This window comes from Chelonoidis abingdonii, chromosome 1 (genome assembly GCF_003597395.2).
Source record: "Chelonoidis abingdonii isolate Lonesome George chromosome 1, CheloAbing_2.0, whole genome shotgun sequence".
Classification (NCBI taxonomy): Eukaryota; Metazoa; Chordata; order Testudines; family Testudinidae; genus Chelonoidis; species Chelonoidis abingdonii.
Window position 1 is genome coordinate 87,062,678 of NC_133769.1, and position 21,981 is coordinate 87,084,658.

General features: G+C 43.9%; 1 protein-coding gene across 4 annotated transcripts in view; it reads left to right on the plus strand.

The window, feature by feature from the left end:
* The first annotated feature begins 10,042 nt into the window (after nt 1–10,042).
* CRADD (CARD and death domain containing adaptor protein) overlaps nt 10,043–21,981 on the plus strand; it is a 113,807-nt gene continuing 101,868 nt past the window's right edge. The window contains exons 1-4 of one of the 4 annotated variants that reach the window (XM_032774907.1): nt 10,061–10,139; nt 10,888–10,998; nt 14,690–14,717; nt 15,845–16,142. In XM_032774907.1, the coding sequence (XP_032630798.1) occupies nt 14,715–14,717; nt 15,845–16,142 (301 nt within the window). In that variant the 5' untranslated portion in view covers nt 10,061–10,139; nt 10,888–10,998; nt 14,690–14,714. Of the gene's footprint in view, nt 10,140–10,188; nt 10,449–10,887; nt 10,999–14,689; nt 14,718–15,844; nt 16,143–21,981 lie in introns of those variants that run through there. The other 3 variants (XM_032774908.2, XM_032774909.1, XM_032774906.2) reach the window with 3 other exon arrangements.

The following is a 21,981-nucleotide window of genomic DNA, read 5'->3' on the forward strand; positions in this document are numbered from 1 at the left end:
GTAAATGATATATTGGTACACCAGTTTGAGTCAAGTAGTGATTTTATTAATTTCAATGTTTATTCTTGTAAAACTGACAAATCTGTACATTTATGTGAGGTAAAAACATTCACCTGAATGTGTGGAAGTGTTAGAGTAAGGTGCTATTTAGCCATTATTTTAAAATAATTTAAATGCCTCACATTGAAATCATCCCAGAAAATGGGCATGCCACTTTTTCGAGGGCTGACTACTTTCAGATATTCTTTTAGATTTGCTAACAGACTGCCTCTACAGAAGTGCTACCTAAGTGATAAAATATATATTGATAAAATACATTTTAACTCTTTTAAAACACCTTTCAAACCCAGTATACCTTGAAGCCTGCCTTTTAGGTTGTAATGTGTCCTGGGCCTACATAAAATATTAACTTTGCTGTAAGCCATACATCAGTGAAAGAATTGAAGGAAAAAAGGTATGGAGGTTTTTTGTTTTGTTTTTGTTTTTGTTTTTTTTAAGTTAGACTCATCTCATTAATGCAAAATACGCCTAGCATATGCAGTATATTAACTCTAACCAGTAATACTTTGGTTTATATATTCTTAGCCTTGTTGCAGATATTTCCGGAGTACAATCTTCAACAAAGCTAAGAAAAGTTTCCATAAACAACTTCAGATCTGCTTAATTGTCAGTGATTTATACTACTTACAGATCAAATTTTCAGAACAAGGTGGCAAAATTTTCAGGAGCAGCTGCAGCAGCTGGTATTTTTGTTTCTTAAAGGAGAGTTGTCAGCATTCAGAGCAGATGGTAGCAGGCTTGCTGTGACTGCCTACATCTTCAAGGCAACACATTCTGGTAATACAGCTGCTCTTTTCTTTAATTCCTTCTGCAGTCCCCAGATACAATATGTGCTGCAAACTGAGTTTAAAAAATAAATTGGGTTATAAAAAGCAAGCACCTGTCTTCACTCAAGCATACGTAATGTCTGACACCTAGCCTCACTCAGAAGAAAGTACTGTGATCACGTGACAAAAAATTACATTAAATCACACTACTGGATTTATGGATCATAGGCTCTTGTCATTTAAGTATTACATTTTCAAATATCTAGATAAAAAAGGGACTCCTGAGAGAGAGGGGTTCGTATTTAATAAGATACTATTATTAACAATAAACAATAAGTATTGGTTTGTATATGGCATCTGAAGTACAGTAAAATCACTGTAAAAATACCAATATATTTGTTGAGATGAGTCTTAGTTTACCAATATTACTCTTATATGGGAAAGTTTTTCTCATTTGTTTTAAGTTTTATGCAGCTGTTCAAATGAGGTGCAAAGTAGGTAACTGTGTATAATACTGTATACATTCCAACTCTGTGTGTGGTACTTCCATGTGGCTGAGCACACACTTACAGATCGAAGTCAATACCTCCACTGAGTAATGAGTCCAAATGTTTGTTACAACAACCCCAACAGATTTCAAGTAAGTAGATTAAAAAAAAAGCAGTAATAAAAAGATCCGTTAGGACTAAATATTGTTGTTAATCATATAGAGAAACTCATTAATGATAGACCCCCCCAAAAAAGAACATCAAATTTGGTCCAATCCTGTGTACTTCTGAGCACCTTCAGTTCCCATTAAAGTCCACAGAAGCTGGGCAAGCGCAGCACTTCACAGTGTCAAATGCAAAGTGTATTTAACTCTTGGAGAGTTTTACATCTTCAAAGAATTATGTAAACAATACATAATGTGGCTATCAGAAGAGACAGGAAATTACATACAGCCTTCTAATTAAGAAACAAGCAAGTTGCCAGTTTTTTTGTAAGTTTATCCCCTCGTGTGCCATTATGAGATCATATTTATTAAAGTTATATAGCATGCAGATACGGAACCCTTTGGGGAATCTTTGCTACTGATTTTTTCCAGATATCATGTATCAGGCTAAACACAATATATTGCTTTCTGCTTCCAAAAGAGGAGTTTATAAATGAGGATATATTCTGGATACAAGTTCGGTTTCAACAAAAATTCTCTTGACATATATAAGCTCCCCACCAAAATCACTTTGAAGTTTTGAGTGGGTTTATGTGGTGTGGAAACTAGCCAATTTTTGTTAAACGTGGCTCTAAAAAGTTAGACAAGGAAGGTGAGGTAATATCTTGCACTGGACCAACTTCTGTCGGTCCAAAGAAGCACTCTGTGTAAACTCATCCTCTCACCAACAGAAGTTGATGCAATAAAATATATTCCCTCACTTACCTTGTCTCTAATATCCTGGACCAACATGCCTACAACAACCTTGCATGTTCTAAACAGTTAACAGGAGACAGCAGGAGACTAGAAGAGTTTAAAATAGGAAGCTTAGAATGTTTGTTGAATGTCTTAGGGAGAATCCAAGAAGTTGGCTAACAAATTTCTCTTGAAGCAGCTATGTGTGTAATGAAATTTTGTACTGACATAGATAAAATAAGAATAACTTGCTGAAAATAGGTTTCTCAAGTACAAGACCCTTCCCAAGTAGCAAAAAATATCTTTTAAAATTGGACAGTCTAACTAATTTAATCTAATAGTAGTAGTATCAACTAGCCTGTAAATAGAATTTTGAAGCAGCAGTGGAGAGCCATTCCTCCTAGAACAATTTTCTTGTTATATATGGCATTTATATTTAATACTATGGCAGAAGCCAATTTAAGATATTTATTCCCAGACAATGTATTAGTCAATAGGAAATGCTTGCGGGAGATCTAAAAACAGTGAATGGAGGCTAAACTGATTTGCAATGTTACTAAAGGAAGGAAGAACAGTCAAAAGACAGGGAAATTGCTTTCTCTAGGTCCAACCATTTTGGTATTCTATAACTGAAGAGCAACCCCAAATTGTTCCTTGTGGCCTTGATTCTGCATCTGTGTCTCATAGACAGACTAATGGGTCCGAGCAAAGCCCTGTTGACTTCACTCCTAGCAGTATCAAAAAAAAAAAGAAAGTATGGACCTGTATGCAAATTTTTACCTGACTGGTGTTGAAGGGCTTCTACCTTAGGGGAAGGTATCACCATGCATCTCTGTGTAGGGGTATAAAGATTCCACCCTCAGCTACTCCATAGATGGTGTGTATGAAGATTCTGCTACTGCCTGCTCTCTACCCCTTCCAAGGGGTGAGACGAAAACTCCATTGCTGGTGAAGAAGTATATAGTAGTGGCTGCCTCAGTGGGCTACGTCTCAAGACAAGACTGCTGCTGTGAAGAGGGAGCAGGTTCATGGCTTAGTGCTTCCAACCCCATTGCCCAAGAGCACCATGACAATCTTGTGCCCCCACCAGTCACAGAACACTTGGATGATTTGACATGCACACAAAGGCAAGAAATAAAAACATACTAGGGCTAATATATATCAAAATGGAAAAATGGTCAGTAAGCTAAAAATAACTAAGTAGAAATAATAAGTGGGAAAGGGCTATGGAAACAAATAGTGGGGGTTTCAGAACTAGAAAAGGGTTCAAAATAATTAATAAAGCAAGCAATGAATAAAAAATTAAGAACAAATAGTGGCCAGCCAGAGAGGCAGTGCTCTTTTTATAGACATAAAAAAATAACATTATATAGAATATATAAACATATTAAAAACAAAAACCAACAATGACATAAACCCAATGAAACTAACCAAAGATGTCAGTCATCACTCTGATCTCTTTGCTTGTATGCTATATCCTTTTCTCATACCCTCATTTCCTTTAGGAACCAGTATTGTCAGGAGTCCCTTGCAGGTGCACTCACAAGCCTGCAGAGTTTGTTTGATTGTAATAGGAGTCCGTATGATCACTGGAGTCTCCCTGTAAAGATCTAGTTGCAAGTGTGACGCTGCACCCCATATTCCTCGTAGTAATGTTGTTATGATTATCACATAATTATGATGAATTTTGTACAAGATAAGTCATGAGGTGTAATTGAAAATGTTATGATTTAATTAATATGATTATCCTATTTGTATGCATGTATAATTTTTGTACCCAAATTTATGAATATTGACTACATATCTGTATTTCAAATGTAGCTGATTGGGAAGGGCCTAATCAGGGAAATGGGCCATTAGGAAAAACAATAGACCTGAGGAGAAGCTTATCCCCCTTCTGGTGAGCCTTCCTGAGAATGCTACAAACAGCCTGTAAGTAATGGCTGCTATGACTCTACAAGGACATGTGTCAAGACCATATGATGCTGGACTCCCATCTTGAGATGTCAGTATTTTTCCACAAACTAGTCTGGGAACCAAGCTTTGAAACAAAAGGGTTCCCACCGTAGGCTAAAGCTATTTAAAGCAGGGAGTGACATCATCTGGGATTCTTCATGCCCCACACAAGAAGACTCCTGGAAACACTTGAGGAACTGGGGAAAGTGCTGGACTTAGGCTAAAGGAATTTCTAGCCTGTGTATGAAACACCTGGGGATTCCAAGCGCAAAGCAAGTGTAGCTTGTGCCTCAAGAATCTACAAGTCTGCCTGTACCATCAGTTAGGGTGAGAATCCGCTATTCATATCCAATCTATGTAGTATATTAAGTTTAGGTTGTGCTTTTGTTTATTTGCTAGGTAATCTGCTTTGATCTGTTTGATATCATTTATAATCATTTTAAATCTATATTTTGTAGTTAATAAACTTATTTTATGTTTTAATCCAAACCAGTGAGGTTTGACTAGAGTGCATTGGGAAAAATCTCTGCTTGATCACCACAGGTGTGCATTGTTCTCTTCATATCGAGGGATAGGTAGACTGGGTATTAAACCAATATACTGGCCAGATTTGACCAGAGCAGGATGGTACTGCTCTGGGGTCCCTAGGTTGGGAGGCTGGTGGTGAGAGAGACTGTGTGTAACTGCAGCTGGGTGTGTCCCTATCTGTGTGAATGCTGGTGAAAGTGCAGACTGTAGGGCTTTGCAGCTTGACACAACAGCACAGTGTAAGAGGGAGCCCAGGCTGGTGGTCTGAAAGCTCAGTGGTACCCTAGTTCAGGGTAGCACCCTGGGAGGAACCCGTCACAGTGGCGTAGTTGGCAGGATTAAATGCACAGCTTGTTGTTCTGAGAGAGCACTCCGTACACTGGTGGTGATTTTAAAACAGTTCTAAGTGTGGTGGCTTGAGATCAGTCAAAAGAGGTTATCAGTTTGTTATTTTCTGTTTGCTTATTTTGGGAAAGGGAAGTAGGGACCAAAAAGCAGCAAAATGAGTGAAAGTGAAACTAGTAAGAAGCTGGAGCTGTGCAAATTGCAGGCAGAAGAGAGGGGGAAAGAACACATGAGACATGGCATTAAAACAGCTGGAAATTGAGACACAGAATGCTAGACAAGAAGCTGCACACTGAAAGGCCAAGGAACTGCAAGCCAAAGAAATAGAGAAGGAAAGAGAGAGAAAGCACCAGCTGGGCTTGATAGGCAGAACCAGAACCCCCACACACCAGGGAGTCCTACCGCTACAAAAATCCACAAATGGGAATGGTTGTGTCCTACATACAGCAAGATGGGATATTGCTGAATATTTTATCACCTTTGAGAGGCTGTATATATTTCATGAGATTCTTGAGGACCAAAAGATGTCCAATTTGGTTGCAAAGTTATCTGGGAGAGCTCTGGATATATTCAGCAAGATGCCAATTAGAGATGCTTCAGATTATGGTAAATTAAAGGAAATGGTTTTAAAACAGTTTCAGATTACACCTGTAACATATAGAGTATAATTTTGAAGCCTTAAGAGGGGTGCTGGGATGAGTAATGTGGCATATGTAAACCAGATGAAAGATTTGATGGAAAAGTGGGTTAAGGGAAAAGGAGTTACAAGGTTTGAAGGAATGTGTGATCTTGTTGCTCAGAAACATTTCCTGAGTATATGTAGTGATGATGTGAAACAGTGTTTATGGGATAAAAAGGTGAAAACTGTGGATGAACTGGCTACTTCAGTTGATCAATTTGAGCAAACTCAAGCATCTATTGCAAACAAGTCACAGACAGAGGGATTTAAACCTGGTGGAAAGCAGGGTTCCTGTTTTACCCCTGGGAAGATGGGGGGGAGCACTCACCTCCCCAAATCCATTCCTCTAGTCCTTGTCCCAAATCTCCTGTAAAAACAGAGGAACCCAGAAAGTGCTATCACTGTAATTCCACTGAACGCCTGAGAAATAAATGTCCTGTGCTGGGAAGGAACAGGTAGCAAGCAATTCATGTGAATGCTGCTACCCAGAGCACAGAGGCACCTCAGGCAATTGCCACTTATCATACAGGATTTGTAAAAGTAGCCTCTCCACAGCCAGGCATGAAGCACATGAATGCTGTCAGGATTAATGGCAAGGAATGCCTTGGGTGGGAAGACAAGGGCAGAAATTTCTCTGGTTAGAAGGAATGTTGTACAGGAAAGTGACCTACTGTGAGGACAGATGGCAGAACTTTTAATAGTAGGAGGTTACAAAATCCTTGTGCCTTTGGCTAAAGTGCACATAGAAACTGAGGATTTGGAAATGGAAGCTGTATTGGCTGTGGCTGTGGTAAATGATAACCTGATTGCCTTGTTCCTGGAGAATGATTTCTTCTGTGTAGCTTGGGCTGTCAAGATGAAATTTTATGCTGGAACCCCAGTGGGAAAGGGTGAAGTCCCAGGAACTGCTGAAGGCATGGGGGAGTGTCTCTAATTCCTCTGCAACAGTGGGAAGCAGTATGCTTCCAGGGATGGGTGTGGTTGAGACCAGCTCTTGCTGCCCTGTAGCTAAAGGCAGCATCTTTTCCAGGGGGAGGGGAGTGTGTTGCCTGTCAGTGAGAAAACTGTTCAGGTTGCTGGCTGCCAGCAGGTTAGCAAGGAACAGACCTCACTCTAGGGTGCATACAGAAATGTGTCTTAGCCCTGGTAAACACGGGCGGGGAGAGGGAGGTGTCGACCTAGATACACTGACTTCAGCTACGTGAATAGCATAGCTGAAGTCGGCGTATCCTAGGTCAACTTACCTGGCCGTGAACAGGGCCGGCTTTAGGCCTATACCACCAATTCCCCCGAATCGGGCCCCGCACCTAAGGGGGCCCCGCGCTCAGTGAGAATCTCTTCCCTGGCTAGAGGCACCTTTTTAATTTTTACTCACCTGGCAGTGTTCCGGGTCTTCAGCGGCACTTTGGCGGCAGGTCCTTCGCTTGCTCTCGGTCTTCGGTGGCACTTCGGCGGTGGGTCCTTTAGTGCCGCCGAAGACCTGGAGCGAGTGAAGGACCTGCCACTGAAGACTCGGAGCACTGCCCGGTGAGTACAAGCCCCACGTGTTTTTTAATATTTTTTTTTTACATTTTTTTTTTTTTAAAGTCATCCCTGCCAGGGCCCTGCCAAAACTGTTCAAATTGGGCCCTGCACTTCCTAAAGCCGGCCCTGGCCGTGAAGACGGTGTTGAGTCGACTGCTGCTTCTCCCTGGTCGACTCCGCTTCCGCCTCTTGTGAGCTGGAGTTCCGTAGTAGACGGGAAGCGCGTTCAGGGATCGATTTATCCGCGTGTAGATGAGATGTGATAAATTGATCCCTGATCGATCGATCCCTACCTGCCAATCCAGTGGGTAGTGAAGACCTGCCCCTAGGGAAGACCAATGAAGGTGATGGAATCATAGAGACCACTGAGGTGGGTGAGGGTTCTGTAAACCCAGCTCAGAGAAGGAGGAGGGTATACTGCTTGCCAGTGAAAAAACTGTTCCGGCTGTTAGCTGTGAGCCCTTCACGGCTGAACAGGGGATAGATCCCACTTTAGAGAACACAGAAGTGTGTGTCTTAGATGGGGGCCCAGAGAAGAAAGCTGAGAGAGAATTGGTGGGAGTACAGGAATGTCTCCTCACTGATTACATGGGGGAGTTGTCCTGGACAGAACAGCTGTTCCAGCATCTGTGGACTTAGGCACCCAACCAGTGGCTCAGGTTTTGAAAGGGAACCATGTAACTGATCTCTCAGAGGGGAGCAGTCACACAACTAACCACTTGGGGCTAGAGAAAGGGGTGACTGAGGGTATCTCAATGCTGTTCCCACTTTTGTAAAATGCTGTTCCTGACATACTTGTGGAAACTAACTCTGTCTCTGTCTCTTTAAGACAGGATTGGAATCCTGCTGAATCCTACTGAAGACTTAGCAGATTTTGGTTCTTAGATTGTTGTCTCCCTAAGTGCTTATACAACACCTACCACACTTTAGATGCTAATGTAATATACATAATAATATATGAATATCACACTAGCATATGGGCAATGGTGCTGTGAGGACAGACTACTGTGGCTGACAGCAGCTGTGAATCATTGGAATCCAGAAGGGAAAGTCCTGGACACTGTAGGCCTTGAGAAGTTTTGGAGCCATAGGAGCCAACAGAGACTGAATGGGTTGGGTTGAGGGAGACCCGACAGACAGAGAAAGACAGCCTCTTTTTAGCCAATCAGAGTCCTAAAGGAATATAAAGAATGGCAGAGAACAGGCATTACCCCATCCTCTCATTCAGACTTGGAGATGCAATCAGGCCACATTTATGCATCACTTCCCTTTTCTTCCCTTTCAGATGTAACCCTGTCAGAAAGTTTTAGTGCTACAATGCAGACACCATTCCCATTCTCCTGTGTGCGTAAACATTTCAGTGCCACAGCCACTCTTCCCATTACTTGGGAAACAATTATCGTTCATTAAAACCTCTTTTTTTTCAATAAAGAAATTCCCAGCATTTTTGGTGCTTGTTTTTTGTTTGTGTTTGTTTTATTTTAAGACAAGGTTGCTAAATCCATTTCCACTCACAAAAACAGTTGTGAAAGAACATTGCAGTTATAAAAAAAAACCCAAAATCCTGAACACCCCAAAGTGAGTTTGTCCATAAATATGAATTCTTATTATAGTCAATTTGTAAATTTAGTAATACCAAACTAACTCTGGAATAGGGAGCCTTAGTTCTGTTTATCTCAGTTTAAAAGGGGCACTTTGAGTTAAAAGTCATGTGTTGTGAGGAAACATTTTGTCTTGCCAATGGACTCCATACTACAATGCAGAAAGGGACTCTGCTGTACATGTACAATTGCAGGCTCACTGATGGCCCAGATCCTGCAAAGACAAGTGCTTAACTACATGCCCTGAATAGTTTCATTGTAGTCAATGGGACTACTCACAGTGAGTAAAGTTAAGCATGTGTGTGTCCTGCAGAATTAGAGCCTGTATTACTAATAATGACTCCTTAGATTTTTAAAACTGGCAAAGAATTAAAAAAAAAACAAACAATTTACTTTTTTGAATTTCCCTCAATTTGGACAATCAAGTCAGTTTCACCTTTGTTTACAGTCCGTTTTAATTTGTATATTTTCAGTACTGCATTATTTGAGTTGTAATCACTGTAGAAAGATGTTTGTTTAAAAAAACAATTTCCATTGTAAATAAAGAATATAGCAACATTTGTAATAAAGGTAGGTTTTCTTCATTTGGGCAAAATCTAAACAGTGACCCAAACTGTTTCCATCCAATGGATTTTTGATGTTAAAATTATACTTCTATAGACATTACAGTTTGCTATAGATTAAAATTAAATGACTGTACTTTAATGATTATGCACAATGGGGCAGAGTCAATGTTACATGTTCAGCCTGAACTATCACAGTTCTGACTTTTGAGCATTTTAAATAGTAATTTGTTTCATGGATGGATATATGAGCTCTATAACAATCAAGTTGGCTGTTAAGGACAAAGACCAATGTCACCCCCGACCTGCAGAAGTGCTCTGTGTAGCTAGAAAAGCTTCTCTCTCTTTCTAACAGAGGTGGGTCCAATCAAGATTTTGCCTTTGTCTGACTGGGCTGCCAGGGCCACAACACCGCTCCAAACAAAGAACATTGTCTCAGGGGTATTGATTACACTGTTCTCATGTTACACTTACATGGCATTTCCCAGGTAAGTGCTCTCTGCTAGTCTAACACTTGGGAGTGCCTGTGTCCACAACACTGATGGCTGCTGCGCTTTCTATGCCAAAACATTTGACCTCAACAAACATGGCGGCTGCATTTCCCCCAGAGGACTCGTCCCCTTAGGAAGGATGCTGGCAGGGCATTGGCTGTTCAGCCCTTTTGCCTTCAACAAAGATGGTGCCTCCAGCCCCGGGCCGGGAGCGTACGTAATCCCCGGGTTTCCGGCTGTAAGTATACTTCCGTGCCTTCCCCGTGCGCAGGTTGGGAGCCTTGGTGCTTCTCCACTGGGGGTTGGCTTTGCAGGCTCCTTTCCTCCAGCCTATTGTTTAGCTTTGTCCTTGTGATCCCTGCACCTTTCCTCCTGCCCCAAGCGGCACTGGCTTTGGAAGATCAATCTACTCACGTACATTCACACGCACAGCAAGACAGGTCCAGCCATGGTAGTCTGTCCTTGCCCCCGCCCCCCCTTTCCGCAGCAGCAGCAGCAGCAGCTTCCGCAGCACTGACAGATCCTGCTACCGGCTCAGTTTATAATGGTATGGTGGTTTTGAGGAGGAGACGCCCCGCAATGCTGCTATGATTTATGCTGCTGACCCGGATCTCGGGTTAGCATGGGAGGCTACAACGCCCCTGCCTTGCACAGCCCCGGGGATTAGATCCACTCCTACCCCGCTGCCGTAGCTAGGGGTTTTGCCCGGTCTGTTTTTGACACACGGGGATGAAAAAACAGCTAGACTCAAAGTCTGATATATAGTAAGTGTAATTTGTTGGCTGATTCCTATGTTACTAGGGTTTAAATTACTAGCCACCCCAGAATCTCTGAGACAGTTCCACCTCCTGCGGGAAAGCTATAAAGTTCTCAATGAATTTCAGGTGGCATTCTGGTGTTATGTGTTTCTACACACTACTCTGAAACCTGTGTGAGACAGTAGCAGCATATATCGATTCAATGAAATGACAAATGTCTCCCTACAGCTTTATGACATGATCACTTTATGCAAGAGAAATAATGAGGAGATGGAGGAACCCTAAATCTTAATCTGCTGGATTAGATGAGCTACAGAAAATACTAGACCTGCAGTGCCAGTAAGTATGAATGGCAATAGCCAATCTGTTTGTTCTGTATTGTCATGGATGCACCTGTTTCTAAATTATGTATTGATAACTTTTGAAGTGTGAATCTATATAGTTTATGGAGCACTTTCCAACTGAAAAAGCTGGGGAAAAACTGTCCAGACCTGACAGGATAATAATCAGGCCGTTTGGAGTTAATGGCTCACACCATTCCTGCCTAACCACGCAGTAACTTCCGTATTGAAACGTGCCAGGAGTCATAGGGATCCAATCCAAATGATTGACTCACAGAGAAACCAATTAATATAATAGCTATTAATCTGGAGAAAAGCTAGAGTGTTTCTTTCAAAGGTTAAATAAATGGGTATGAGGAAGCTATTCAGAGCCAGATTTTCAGCTTTCACTTCTGGTGTGCTTCTACATCAATGTATGCATGCAAACAGTGATTTTTCCCTTGTGTCTATAGCAATACCAGTGCCAGTGGTTCCCCAACATTTTTCAGGCCAATAGTACATTAATATTTTCAGAAGAGTGTGGTGGGCGCCAACAATTTTTTTAAGGCTTATTTTGTATTTGTACATTAAATAATACAAAAAAAATCATATTTAATATTACATAATATATGAATCCATAAGCTAAAAACGTAATTTTACATGTAAAAGGTGTTAATTAAATTATTCTGCAATTATTCTTTCACCTTACCTGGTGAATTTGCTCTTTTTTTATCTACCTATAACAAAAATTAAGGCGTTTTTACAAAATAAATATCATAAACGGTTTTCATCTTATTTATTTTTAAAAAGTAAAAGATTATTGAACTGCTGGTCCAAATATATTTGTTATTACTTTAACATAGCCAGTTATGGTTAATTAACAAATATTCTTTGTTTATTGAAATCCAGATACAAGTAACAATACAAACAAATATGAAAAAAAGTTAAACACAAGTTAATCATACGGACTCATCAGCACTTAATGGAAAATAGGTATAATTAATTCACATGGTTTTTCTAATAAAGTCAGTGTGATTTTTGGCACTGCATTTCTTCAACCAATTTTTCATAGTTGGGAGAGTAGGATGATGTTTCTGTTCATAAGCAACTGTCAAGATGGGCATCTGTAAGCCGAGTTCTGTATTTTAATTTTATGATGTTCACTGTTGAAAACAGACCTTTGCATAGATAAGTGGAACTGAAATAAGATTTTATTTTGTATGCTATGTTTTTTAAGGCAGGAAACTTTTTTTTTCTGTCAACCAGATTCCAAAAGTTTTTATCTGTTGCGCAGGATTTTAGAATAATATCATTTTGAAGGTCCAAAATCTCCAGTTCCATGTCTTCTGTTCTTACTTGAAGGAGACTTGCATTTAATGTAGCCATTTCTGTTACTTCTATTTGGCAAGTAAAAAGATTCACAAGAAAGGCAACTACAGGCTCAATGATGGTGAACTGTTGAAATCTCTTTTTCAGATTGTTCCAAAAGTGTTTGAATGTGGATAACAAATGGTGATGGGTTAAAATCACTGTCATATACCATTTTCTTTATACTTAGGAAATATACGTGAGACTTCATCTTCATATGTGACATCCACAAGATCAGTTTTGCTTTGAATGATTTTACAGAACCTATCATTTGAGCCACATGTTTGTCTTTTCCCTGGAGCTCAAGATTTAAAATGTTGAATTTGTCAGTGATGTCGGCAAGAAAAGCCAAGTCTCTTAACCAGCTGGAGTCTTCTAATTGCTCGAAGTTCTGATTTGTGGACTTCAGAAATTCTTCGATCTCTTCTATTAGGCTTAAAAAACGTGCAAGAACTTTACCTTCACTCAGCCATCGTACTTCTGTGTGCAAGATAAAATCAGATTGCTTATCATCATCATCTTCCAACAGGGCCTTAAAAAGTCGGTGTTGCAAAGGTTTCGCTCGAATAGAGTTAATTATTTTAATAACATTCACAATGTATTGAAAAGAGAGAACTTTTGATGCACACAGCTTCTTGGTGGATAATGCAATGATAAGACATAAAGTTCAGAAAGGATTCATTCTTCTTACAGAGTGGAATTAATCTATTGGTGCTGCCCATCATTGCTGGTGCCCTATCAGTGGTGATCGCAGACAGCTTGTGTAGTGGCATACTAATTGATGTTGCGTATGATTTGAATAAATTATAGATGTCCTCACCTGTTGTTCACCCTTTCATAGGCAATACTTTTAGTAACTCTTCTTTTACGGTGAAGTCACTAAATACCATCCTCACTATAACTGCCAACTGCATTGTATCCGATATATGTCGACTCATCAAATTGCAATGAAAACCAGTCACATATTTCCAAGTCATCCTTTAGCTGAGTTTGCATGTCGCTTGCAATTGCATGTATCCTCCTCGTAATTGTGTTGTCTGATAACTGCAAGTCTTGTGTTGCTGACAAAATCTCACCCTTGTTAAGAAATCCTTGAAACAGGCAATCAGCACCTATCAAAAATGCTTCCTTCAACAATTCACCATCTTGAAAGGGTTTTTTCTTCTTTGTGACCAGATGAGCAATTTTAAAGGAAGCAATAGTAGCACTTTTAGACTTTACCACTTGTCTAGTGAAAACAGACTGCTGGGCAGATGGGTTTGATTTGAGTTGATTAATTTTCTTCTTTCTCAACTCAGATTTAAGTGGATGGCTAATGTCAAAAGAGCCGTGATTAGTTTGAAAATCGCATTCGACATTGTTTTTTCGGCACTGCAACAGCACCCCTGCACAATAAGCAAACACATTTCCCTTTATTTTCAATAAAACAATAGGATTCTTCCCACTCTGTGTGGAAATAATACGTACGTTGTCTTTTATTTGAACCACTCATTTTGAGGCACAATGTTAAAAAAAAAAAAATGATAAATTGCAAAGCACAAGAAAACAGCAGTATCAGTGCAGTGGAAGAATACTCACATACAGGGCCGGCTCCAGGCACCAGTGGAGCAAGCATGTGCCTGGGGCAGCACATGCTACAGGGCGGCATTCCGTCCATTCTTGGGACGGGGGACGGCAGAGTCGGAGCTTTTTTTTTGGTGGCAGTTCTGGGCAGCACGGAGAGAAGCTGGAGAGAAGGTGCGAGGACAGAGAACACCAGCGCCTGCAGCCATGGAGTCCTCTGTCCCCAGCAGGTGTGGGGCCCTGGCTTCTCTCCCCTGCTGTGCACTAGGCAGGCCCCGCACCTGCTGAGGACAGAACACCGGTGCCTGCAGTCCCAGAGTTCTCTGTTCCCAGCAGGCACCACACTGGGGACTACTGACCTGTGTGCAAGTCAAGGACTGTGCAAGTACCTCTGAGTTAGTGAATGTTTCTCAAAGTCTGATCCTAAAATTGAAAATCACAAATATTTAGAAATGCTTGGGAAAATTTTGCCTTTACTGTAACTTTGGCCTTCTTGCTTGGTGGACAGCGGTTTTCTGTGATAGCGATGATGTGGTGTTTCATCTCTCTCTTCTCCTCCACCATCACTGTTTGTTTGTTTTTATTTATATATTTATTTATTTTTTAAAAAGCCTCCTCTAGCTAGATCTTGGATCCCTTCCAGACAGTGGTTATAGTAAATTGGAACAGGAGGGGGAGCTCTCACTACAACAGTCAGGAGGGGGAAATTAGTGAGAGAGGGGCTGAAGGGGAAGCTCTTCTCTGCTTTTAGCTGTGCTGTCTTTAAACTCTCTTCCCAGGCTGATCTCATGTCAGGAATGGATCATGGTAAGTCTCCAGGTCTTCTGCTTGGTTCCCTGTCCGTTGCGCCCCCCCTCCCTCCAAATATCTAGACTTTGGGAGCTCTCTTCCCAGCCTGAAAACCCTGAAAGACACTGGTATTTAAGCATCATTTAAAAACACAAAAGAGTTGTTGGTCCTTTATAAGTATCTAAGATAAGTACACACCTCACTCCACTGTCCCCCTTCCCTCCCCACCCCACAGCAGCTCTTGGCAAGGATCAGGATTGCTCATTCGTGCAATCTTGGCTCCTCTAATCTCTTACAAACAGCCTGAGTGGCCTTGGCTTTCTGGAAAGAAGCCATGTGGGAGGGAGTTGTGGAATGTTATACGCTGGGAAGATGGGTGTGTAGCAAGAAGAGTTCAACTGAGGTTGAGAGGAGAGGAGAGGAATCGAGAGCAGCACTAGCTTTTTCTTCTTTCAGGAAATGGTAGACTCCATGCAAAAACTGTTTTCGTGTAGGAACTACCATGTTAATCAATGAAATCTTTTGTGTTTATGGGGCATCAGGAGTGTTTCTAATAGGTGGATTTACACACAATACAAGACAAGTGATTAAAGACAACTAATTCTATTGTTTTTAATACAAGCTGAGCTGTTTCAGAGACATAAAAGATCTTGAGTTCTTTCCTTTTAAGTCCTTTCACAGTAAGTCTGTCCTGCCCTAATTCTCAGTTTTTCACTTCCCGCCAAAAAAAAAAAAAAAAGCGATTTGACTCAGAAACGTGCTATTTTAATCTCAAGGCCCCAAGCCTACCAGTTACTCCAGCTGCACCCCTGTTCCAAGGATTATGGCCTTGGTGCTTCAGTTCTGCTCCCATCTATGTCTGTGGCAAACACATTGACTTCAGTGGGAGAAGGATCAGGTCCCAAATTCATGGCCCCAGGTGCAATTTGAGAGGTAAGAAATCTACTCCCAGCTGAGGCAATATAGGAAATACCAGCAGAAAAAACGGTGTCTGAGCAGTGATGTAGGGTTCCCACTATGGCTGATCATAGTGTGGTTTTCTTTTTAAACACGTTGAACAGTAAAATAGCTTTCTTTGATGCTAAAAACTGAAGCAATTTAATATCTCATGTGTCCTGCCTCTTCTCTCATATGCCTCATGACAGATGGATGCCAGAGACAAGCAGGTTCTGCGTTCCCTGCGGCTGGTGCTCTGCTCAGAGGTGCTGGTGGAAGGGCTCATCATTCAGTATCTCTACCAGGAAGGCATTCTAACAGAAAACCACCTTCAAGAAATAAAGTCCCAAGCCACCAGTCACAGAAAAACCATGATGCTTCTAGATATCCTTCCTACCAGAGGACCCAAGGCCTTTCAGACTTTCTTAGATTCCTTACAGGAGTTTCCATGGGTGAGAGACAACTTGGAGAGAAAACGTAAGGAAATGATGGCAGAGAATCCTGTAGGTAAGACCAGAACTATCACTGTGGTTTTGAAGTTGGCTTTGATGTTAGCAGCCAAAGAGCTGCACTTTCCTGACTGTTGAGATCACCAATAATTCCATCATTTGGGATGTGAGAGCTTGTGTCAGGTAGAGGTAAAGCATGGTGTCCATGGTTGGCCACAGACCATATTTCTTGAGAGCCAGTTGAGTGGGAGGAAGTAATACAGATCCTGTGAGATGAGTAGAGGCTGGGCTAGGCTAGGTTCCTAGGTGCTGGTAGGCAGCCCAACAGAGGAGGGAAAAAGATGAGCGTTGATTCAGGAGGAGCAGAATCTAGAGGGCCTAGGCAGGGAAGAATCATAAGGTTAGAAGAGCCTAACTCCCTGCCAAGATGCAAGATTTGTTGTGTCCAAACCATCCAAGAGAGATGGCTATCCAGCCTCCTATGAAAACCTCCAGTGAAGAAGTTCCCACAGACTCCCAAGGAAGGAGACACTAGACCTCCTGGCCACAAAAGGACTGTGCTGTAAGCTTAGGAATGGTATTAACTAGCTGAAGAACAGGTCTGTAAACCAAATATATATTACGTATATGTTTTTTGGTTTTTTTGTTTATAAGGGTTTTATTCTGTTTTTTGTTCTAATGGATGGATATTTGTTAACTTTTGTTGCTTACTTCGTGATAAACTACCTGTGGCATCACAAGTAGACTCCAACAGCTTCTATGGACGCATGAAAATATGATAGTGACACAAGAACAGCTAAGAATGCAGCAGGTCTCAGTGAGACCAAACGTAGGTTAGTGTTTAGTTTTAGGAATGACGCAAACTTGATCTTGGGTTTGAGTCTCATTTACACTATGGCTGCTTTTCCCCCACTTTGATAGTGTAGGGGGTGTAAACGTAAGTTTGATGTCAACTCTAATTACTCTTTATGCTCCCAGAGCAGTGTAAAGTAGGCCTTGGCGTGAATGGGACTCGGGCCCTCTATCTTAAATATTTAGGAAGAGTCTCCCAAACCGCCTGTCCATTGCTCAATCACAGCAAGCAGGAGAAGGAGCTGAGGCATGTTGTTAAAATTGTACAAATTTGTATTGTAACCCTTAGTGTCCTGACACTTAATCAGTATATTTCCAAAACTTTCTATTTCCAGTCTGAAATTGTCTAGGGCTCAGCTTTGTTGAAAATGATTTTTTTTTAAATGTTTGTATGAAATGATTCAAATATTTTTAAGTACCATGAGAGTGAATAAAATGCACTTCCCTCATCATAAAAAGACTCTGGCAAAAATTTTTTGACAACTGTAGTGCCAAAATTGTATGAAGTTGGCGGGGAATTAGTCCTCACTTCAGAGCCTTTGAGCGTTTGGCTGGAAACTGGCCTTGATTTGACCACGTTATGATTCACTGAAAGAAAAATATTCTGTGCAGGTAAGTTTTTGCACAAGATTTTGTCTGTACGCTTGTGAAGGTGGATAGCTAAGGAAGGCTGATTTAGCCACACAGTGGTGGATATTTATTGAAGGCACTCAGTGAAGCTCCTCATTCGCTGCACATCTTAGAAGTGGAGTAATCAACGAGGCAAAGCAAAAAACGTTTTCGTCATTTGCTCTGCTCCTTTAGCATAGGCCTGATCCAAAGGCAATAGAAGTTGGGTACATTTTTCTACCTTGATACTTTCCCTTTGCATTGTTTAAGGCAGTGTTTCACAAAAGTGTGGCACTCGTTGCCCTGGGAGGAGGTGAAGGGCTAACCTAGTGGGTAGGGAGAGCAGGGCCATCCCTAGGGGTGTGTGGGGCCTGGGACATAGGTGCCACGTTTCTATCTGCTTGGGGGTGCTCACCCCCCCACTCTGCTCAGGTCCTGCCTCCGTTCCACTCCTTCCCCTCCCCCAAACCCCACCCCCTCTCCACCTCTTTCCACCCAGTTCCACCCCCTCCCCAGCACTGTCTCCTCAGTCCTCTCCCCAGCACCGAGTTCAGATGCTGCAAAACAGCTGATTGGCAGTAGGTGCTGGGAGGGAGAGGGAGGCGCTGATCTGTGGGGCCAGCTGGCGGGCGAATAGTGCAGCGGGGAGGTTGGTAGGGGGGCTATATGGTGGTGTTTTGAGAACCATTATGTGATTAAAGATTTTTGAATGATTCTTTGACTTACACTGGTGAAAGTGCATTGGCTCAGTGGTATTATCCCTGATTTACACTCGAGTAAGTGAGATCAGAATCAGGTTCTGTATCATAATGTATACATGCCAGGAAGTAGATTTTAGCATGAGTGTGTAACTTTAAATTTGGTATTTCTTGTTTTTATTTTTTGAGTGCTAAATTGTGAACATTTAACATTCTCTTATCATATTCCATTAAAAAAAAAGTCACTGTTTTGTTGGATCTGGTCTAGACAGCATTTTATGCTTTCTCTTTGGCTGCAGAAATTTCTCAATAACTTTCACCATTTACTGAGAATAAAAAGCATATATTATGGGTGGGCATGAGTAGTATGAGCTATAATCGCAGTGTGTATCTGCAGTATTAAACAGTGTTGAAAAATACCTCATTGCTCTGACCCATCATAGTAATATTTCTTCTTCTTCAAGTGATTGCTCATATCCATTCCAGTTAGGTCTGCGCGCCGCGCGTGCACTCTCGTCAGAAGATTTTTACCCTAGCAACTCCGGCGGGCCGGCAGGTCGCCCCCTAGAGTGGCGCTGCCATGGCGCCTGATATATACCCCTGCCGGCCCGTCCGCTCCTCAGGTCCTTCGTACCGCCATATCGGTAGTTGGAACTGTGGAGCGCGGCATACCTGTCGTCCACGTCCCTAGTTTCTCCTTGTTCATTGTTCTACTAGTTATATTTAGTTATAGTTATAGTTAAAGTATAGAATATTAGTTTTATAGTTGTTATTTACCTGTTAGCGGGCTTGGGCTCTAGCCCTCCCCTGCACCCGGCGCCGGACTCATGCCCGGTTCATCGGGATTCAAACCGTGCTCGGCCTGCAAAAAGCCGATGCCCACTAGTGATTCCCACGACTCCTGCCTAAAGTGTCTCGGGGAATCGCATATTTCCGAGAAGTGCCGCATTTGCAAGGCCTTTAAGCCAAGGACCAAGAAGGAGAGAGACCAGCGATTAAAGACTCTCCTCAAGGAAGCGGCGCTCAACCCTCCGTCCTCGGCACCGAGTGCCGATTCCACTCCGGCACCGGACCGCGCCGGGCCCAGCAAAACGCCTCAGCACCGACCTTCCCCAGCACTGGGCCCCGACAAAAGACCTTCGACGTCCTCCACTCCGGCCAAGCAGACTCGAACAGAGCGCCCGGCACCGATACCAGGGATTCCGTTGACTCCGGGCCCGGGAGGTCTGTCAAGTCCGGCCCCTCACAGCTCCCCAGTAAGATCCGGGGTCGAGCTAATGGTCCCATCAACGCCTGAGACGTTCTCCTCGGCTAGGGACCTTATTGCATTAACCGAGTCTGCGCTGCCTCAACCCCCAGTGCCTCCGGTGCGGGTTCTATAATCTAAGGGCAAGCGAGTGGCCATGCGAGCGCCGTCTCTGGATTCGCCGAGCCAGCACCGATCCCCATCGCGGTCCCGACACCATTCCCAGTCCCGTGGGAGATCTCGATCACAACGCCGCTCGCAGTCCCGGCACCGCTCCCTGCGGCGGTACCGGTCGTACTCGCGGTGCAGGTCTTCCTCACGCCGGTCCCGATACTCCCGGCACCGCTCCGGCTTGAGCCATCGCTACCAGCACCGAGATTCGAGAAGCCGCTCCCACCGTCGGCGTTCCAGATCCAGGTCGACCTCCCGGCACCGAGCTGGTGGCAGGTCCCGGTCTCGATCACGGCGCTGTTATGACTCCCGGCACCGATTCCCGGCACCGAGGAGGTCTCTGCCATCTGGAGCGAGGGACACATATCAGTCCCGTTCGGCTCCTCCCTGGCCGTCCCGTCAGCCGTCGGTCTCCTCGCAAGCAGACAGCTCGTACGCCCTGGACACCGACAGGCCTGCTGCTCTATTCCATGAACCCCTACCTCAGGAACATGGCCCGCAGCAGTGGAGATTCTGGACTCCCTGGGCATACCACCAAGCCCAGGGCCCTCAACAGATTCCCTCGCGTTCAACTGTCTCCGAACACAGGGCTCCGGAGGTCACATCGTCCCGTCCTCCCCCTTCCCCTACAGAGGAGAGGTTTTCTCACCCTCAGGACCCTGAACTCCCTCCAGAGTTGGACGCAGTGCTCTAGGCAGAGCCTCCTGCAGATCCACTCCTGCCGGGTCTCTCCTCATCATCCTCCCCGGATGAAGCAGTGGCTGGAACAACATCCACCAGCTCCCCTCCACTTGATCTCAGAGCGCATCAGGACCTCCTCAGGCGCATGGCGCAGAACATGAACTTACAGGCTGAGGAGGTCTCAGAAATTGAGGATCCGGTAGCGAGCATACTCTCTGCTGACGCACCCACTGGAGTCGCCCTTCCTTTCATCCGGACCATTCAGGCCAATGCCAAGACCATCTGGCAGTCTCCGGCGTCTGTTCCCCCTGCTGCGCGCGGAGTGGAACGCAAGTAAATGGTGCCCTCGAAGGGCTACAAATACCTATATGTCCATCCGCCCCCGTGTTCCCTCGTCTCTAATCCGTAAACGAGAGGGAACGCCATGGTCAGCAGGCCCCGGCCCCAAAGTCTAAGGAAGCGAGGCGCATGGACCTGCTCGGCCGAAAGGTCTATTTTGCGGGCGCCCTCCAGCTTCAGGTGTCCTATCAACAGGCTCTCCTTAGCCGATACACGTACAACACCTGGGCAGCGGCAGACAAATTCAAGGAGCTGCTTCCACAGGATGCGCGTCAGGAGTTCTCTGCGATCCTTGAGGAGGGCAAGAAAGTCGCGAGAACTTCCTTGCAGGCATCTTTGGACGCCGCAGATTCGACTGCCAGGACTCTAGCCTCTGGCGTTACCATGCGCCGCATTTCCTGGCTCCAGGTCTCTGGCCTTCCTCCGGAGCTCCAGTATACCATCCAGGAGCTCCCGTTTGAGGGCCAGATCCTGTTCTCAGACAAAACTGACCCTAGGCTGCAAAGCCTAAAAGACAATAGGGTCATTATGCGTTCACTGGGGATGCATACGCCCATCACCCAACGCAGACCCTTCCGGCCTCAGCAACAACACCGGCCCTACTCCCAACCCAGGCAGAGGCAAGACTTCGCCAGACGGCGAAATAGAAATGGCTGGCATAGACAGTCGGGCAACCAAGGAGGACAAAACCAGAGCTCCTCCAAGCCTTCCTCTGGCCTGAAACCTTCGTTTTCAAGGTGCACCCGAGGGCGCTGTACCAGTTTATCTCACAGATCCGTCCCCTCCCTTTTCCAATCGTCTTTCGTTTTTCCTCCCTGCGTGGTCCCGGCTAACATCGGACCGCTGGGTCTTACGCACATTGGAACTTGGATACCACCTGCAATTTGTTTCATACCCGCCCTCCCGTCCCCCTCCCTCGTCCCTCTTCAGGGACCCCTCTCATGAGCAACTCCTCCTCCAGGAGGTGCAAGCGCTCCTCTTCAAAGGAGCCATACAGGAGGTTCCAGAGAGCGAGCGGGGCAAGGGGTTTTATTCCCGCTATTTTCTGATCCCCAAAGCCAAGGGAGGCCTCAAGCCTATCCTCGACCTGTGGGTGCTCAACAGATACCTGGTAAAGTTGAAGTTCCGTATGGTATCCTTGGGGACCATTATCCCATCCCTGGATCCTGGAGACTGGTACACCGCCCTCGACATGCAAGACGCCTACTTCCATATAGCCATCTTCCCGCCCCACAGGAGGTTCCTTCGGTTCATCGTAAACAACCGTCATTATCAATTCGCGGTCCTTCTGTTCGGCCTCT